Genomic DNA, 4,120 nt, shown 5'->3' with positions numbered 1-4,120 from the left:
AGACTGCTGGAGCAGTATGTGCCTGGCTTTGTATACATACAGACTGCTGGAGCAGTATGTGCCTGGCTCTGTATATATACAGACTGCTGGAGCAGTATGTGCCTGGCTCTGTTCCTTTGTTGTCTTTCCCAGCCTTCACACTTTTGAAGATTATGTACTTGCTGGTCAGTTTGAAAGAATTCTCCTCAACTTGGGCCTTTTTAGTTTTTTTCATAATGTTAGATTCAGGTTATATATTTTTGGCAGAGTAATTACAAGATGGTCCCTTTTTATTGTAAAGTGTCTAGAGGTACCTGCTGTCAGCTCTTGTTAGTTATTAACTTGATTGTTTGGTAAGGTGTTTCTGTAACCTTTCCTTTATAAAGTCACTATTTTTCTTTTTTTATAATGAATTAGTAACATTTGAAGTCACAAAATAATCTATTTTTAGCAACAGTGCTGATTCCTGTCTGAGTCAGGTAAGATTGTGGAGTGACTATATGGGGACTTTCTAATTCTGTTTTACATTGCCTTAGTGAAGCTTCTATTTCAGTGAAGGGACACTGTGACCATGGCAACTCTTACAAAGGAAAACACTTAGTTGGGGCTGGCTTACAGTTCAAAGGTTTAGTTCATTATTGTCATGGCAGGAAGCATGGCAGAACGAAGGTAGACATAGTGCTGGGGAGGTAGCTCAAAGGTCTACATCTAGATTGGCAGGCAGTAGGAGAAATCAACACTGACTGGACCTGCCTTGGGCTTCTGAAACCCTAAACACCACCTCCAGTGGCACACTTTCTCTAACAAGGCTGCCACACCTACTAATAGTGCCACTCCCTATGAGTCTATGGGGGCCATTTTTATTTAAATAACCGCAACCCTGAAGTTGGAAGGAAGATCTTTTCTTTCTCTGCTCTAGTCTGTAACTGACCTACTTTAGTGCTGTAGGTGACTCTTATTCCATGCTATAGATTTTAATCCATCCCCGAATTATTTGATCCCTACGTTATGAGAATAGGGAATAGGTTGCTTTTAACTGTAGATATATGTGCTCCTTGTCCTTTTGTACTCTATACTGATGCTTTTATGATATTCTGTGCTGTTACAGGTGTGAGCTCACTCATTAATCTCTTGAGTTCTGCCCAAGATGAAGACCAGCCAAAATTGAATGTTCTATTGTGTGAAGCTGTTGTTGCTGTTTACTTAAGCTTACTGATACATGCTCTTGCCACAAATTCCTCCAATGAATTGTTTCGGCTTGCAGCCCACCCGTTAAATAATCGAATGTGGGCTGCTGTTTTCGGAGGGGGTGTGAAACTTGTTGTGAAGCCTCGGAGACAATCAGAAAGTATTGCAGGTAAGATGATTTTGATACAAATACTGTGTATAAATGGAAATAACATCCAATGTCAAAATAAGATTTTCAGTGCCATAGCAATTTACCTTAAGAATATAGAAATTCTTTTTAGCATATTAAATAGCTAAACACATTAGAATAAAACTATAATTTTTTACTTTACTTTCTATAGAGGTAGGTTTTTTTTTTTTTTTTTTTTTTTTTTTTTTTTTTTTTGGTTTTTCAAGACAGGGTTTCTCTGTGTAGCCCTGGCTGTCCTGGAACTCACTCTGTAGACCAGGCTGGCCTCAAACTCAGAAATCTGCCTGCCTCAGCCTCCTAAGTGCTGGGATTAAAGGCGTGTACCACCACTGCCCAGCTTAGAGATAGTATTTTTGAGGTTGGCAAATCGGGACATTTTTAAAGTGAATAAAAAAGAAATAGCAGAAAAGGAAACATTATTAGGGGGTATTATAGATAGAATGAAGTCATTAAAGATTTGAGAAAGACCCCAAAGTTGTCATAGTAGTTGGCCTCAAATTAAGCTTATTCAGTAATGATTGCTGCTCCAGTCATACATATGGTGTATGTGTGTATATCCATCGAGATGTGTGTACATGCCAGTGTGTGGGGTATGTGTGTGTGTTTGTGTGTGTGTGCATCTTCATTATGGGCAAGAATATATTTTTCATCCCAATTTTTAAGCTTGTGGGATAAGGGAAGGGAAATTTTTATTTCTTAAAACACAGAAAGACACTTAACTCATTTGCAGAAAGGAATGGTTGTATTCAGACAAGGGTTAAGGGACACAAAGAGTTTAGAGGACACAATTCTGCCTCTGTCCTCAGTGCCCATGATTGATGTAAACTAGGTTCCTGGGTAAGGCACAGTAATGAGATCTCACCAACTCCTGTTGCTCTACTCTCCTTTAGCCTGACATAATTAGAATACATTTTAAATTTTAAAGTTTTTCTCCCAAATCATATTTTTTGTGGTAATTTTGAAATATTTCCTTCAGTGCTGAGAATCAAACCCTATGCTTTGTGCATATCAGGCGAGTGTTCTTCCGCTGAGCTCTATCCCCACCCTCCCTGTATATGCTAATACTCTCCATTAACTCATCCATGTTTAGAACTTTAGAGAATGTGTGCATTCACTCATTCCCAAAATCTGCCAGGCAGTATCCTAGTCTTTGGCAGTGTGGGAAGAACAAGACAGACAGGAGCAGTAGAGAGAGGAGCATGGAGTGCGGATAGGCTGGCTTAGTTAGGCTGGTGAGAAGACGCATGCTTCTGATGATCTGGTGCTTTCTGCAGATCTCTAGGGAGCTCTGTGATCCCACTATGCAGAGGTCCACAGTCGGAGCACTCTGGGCAAATGACAGGAACAGTTAGCAAAGGGAAGACTGAATTTCTTTTCTAGGAAGCCACCAGAGTTATCACAAATAGGAGTGGTGTGCAAGATGAGGTTAGAGGGTAACTGGGGACAAGGCCATTTAGAGTTGTGGATCACAGCAGACTTTAGCTGTTGCTCTAAGGAAAGAGAAAATGATGGACAGTTTTAAGTAATGAAAGTCTTAGGTTTTTCTACAGAGCCATTCTAGCTACATTGTGGAGAATCCACTACACCATAGAATAAAAGCAGAGGTCCTGGGAAGGTTGCTTTTATAAGATAATGGTAGGTTATCATCAAGCATAAGTGAATAAATAACCCATGCTTAATGCAACCAACCCTAATTAAACACATTGGGTTGCACAAAACACATAAACAAAAAGACATGAAGCCAGGTGTGGTGAATCATGCCTTTAATCTCAGCACTTGGGAGTCAGAGGCAGGCAAATCTATGCTTCTGAGGCCAGTTTGATCCATACAGTGAGCTCCAGGCCAGCCAGGGCTACATAATGAGACTTTCTCAAAAAAAGTAAAACATGAAGGCAGAAGAGAGTCTTGTCAGAAAGAGGACGGGGATGAGGATGGGAATGGAGGGTGAATTGATCACTGTACTTTGCATCCATGTCTGAAAATGTCATAGTGAAACCTACTGATATATCTAATACATGTTTATAAATGTAGAAGAGGTAGATGAGTAGTGTGATGTTTATATCCAGTTGAGTGAGAAATCACCCTAAAACAGAATAAAATACTAATACATGCTGTAATGTGCATGAACTAGGCATACAATGTATATGTTATTAATTCTGCTTGTGTGACATACCTAGTACATACAAATCCACAGAGACAGAAGGGTCTACTTGCAGTAACTGCTTTTGAACTGGGTTGAGATGGTTATTGTACATCATTATAAATACAGTAAACACCACTGAGTTTTACACAGTTTTATCTCATAAATTTTGATGTAATTTTAAAAGATTTAAAAAATAATCTAAGCAGGTATAAGTTGGTCGTAACCTGGGTGTGCTGTGAGAACAGTGCTGTTGGATTCGTTCTGTTTGTGGCTCTTTCATATTCAACTAGTTCTTAAATTATTTTGAAATTTCTTTATATATCTTTTTATTATAATCCTTCCCCTGGTTTTCAGCATTCACCATACTAGTTCATACCTTTCTCGTGTCATCTTCTGCCTCCCTCTGAATGGACTAAACAAAGGATTCCTCATGTGGGACTAGCTTAAGAATCTTTAATGAGAATTGCCCAGCTTCAGGTCCACAGACTGGTGCTGGTCTGACTCTGCAGGTTGTCTTTTTACTCTCATGACAGCTATTGGCTGGGACAAGCGCTTTACCTGCCCCTCACTCACTCATGCAGACTCCTTTACCTGCCCCTCACTCACCCACGCAGACTCCT

General features: G+C 39.7%; 1 protein-coding gene across 4 annotated transcripts in view; it reads left to right on the top strand.

Moving 5' to 3' along the window:
• Dmxl2 (Dmx like 2) overlaps positions 1-4,120 on the top strand; it is a 143,175-nt gene that overhangs the window by 113,138 nt on the left and 25,917 nt on the right. For all 4 annotated transcript variants that reach the window (XM_031346264.1, XM_031346262.1, XM_031346263.1 and 1 more), the window contains exon 28: positions 1,088-1,336. In XM_031346264.1, coding sequence (XP_031202124.1) covers positions 1,088-1,336 — 249 coding nt within the window. The remainder of the gene's footprint in view (positions 1-1,087; positions 1,337-4,120) is intronic.

Source organism: Mastomys coucha, unplaced genomic scaffold, assembly GCF_008632895.1.
Source record: "Mastomys coucha isolate ucsf_1 unplaced genomic scaffold, UCSF_Mcou_1 pScaffold23, whole genome shotgun sequence".
Lineage (NCBI taxonomy): Eukaryota > Metazoa > Chordata > Mammalia > Rodentia > Muridae > Mastomys > Mastomys coucha.
The sequence above is the reverse complement of the archived record's forward strand: the minus strand, read 5'-3'. Positions and strand labels throughout refer to the sequence as shown.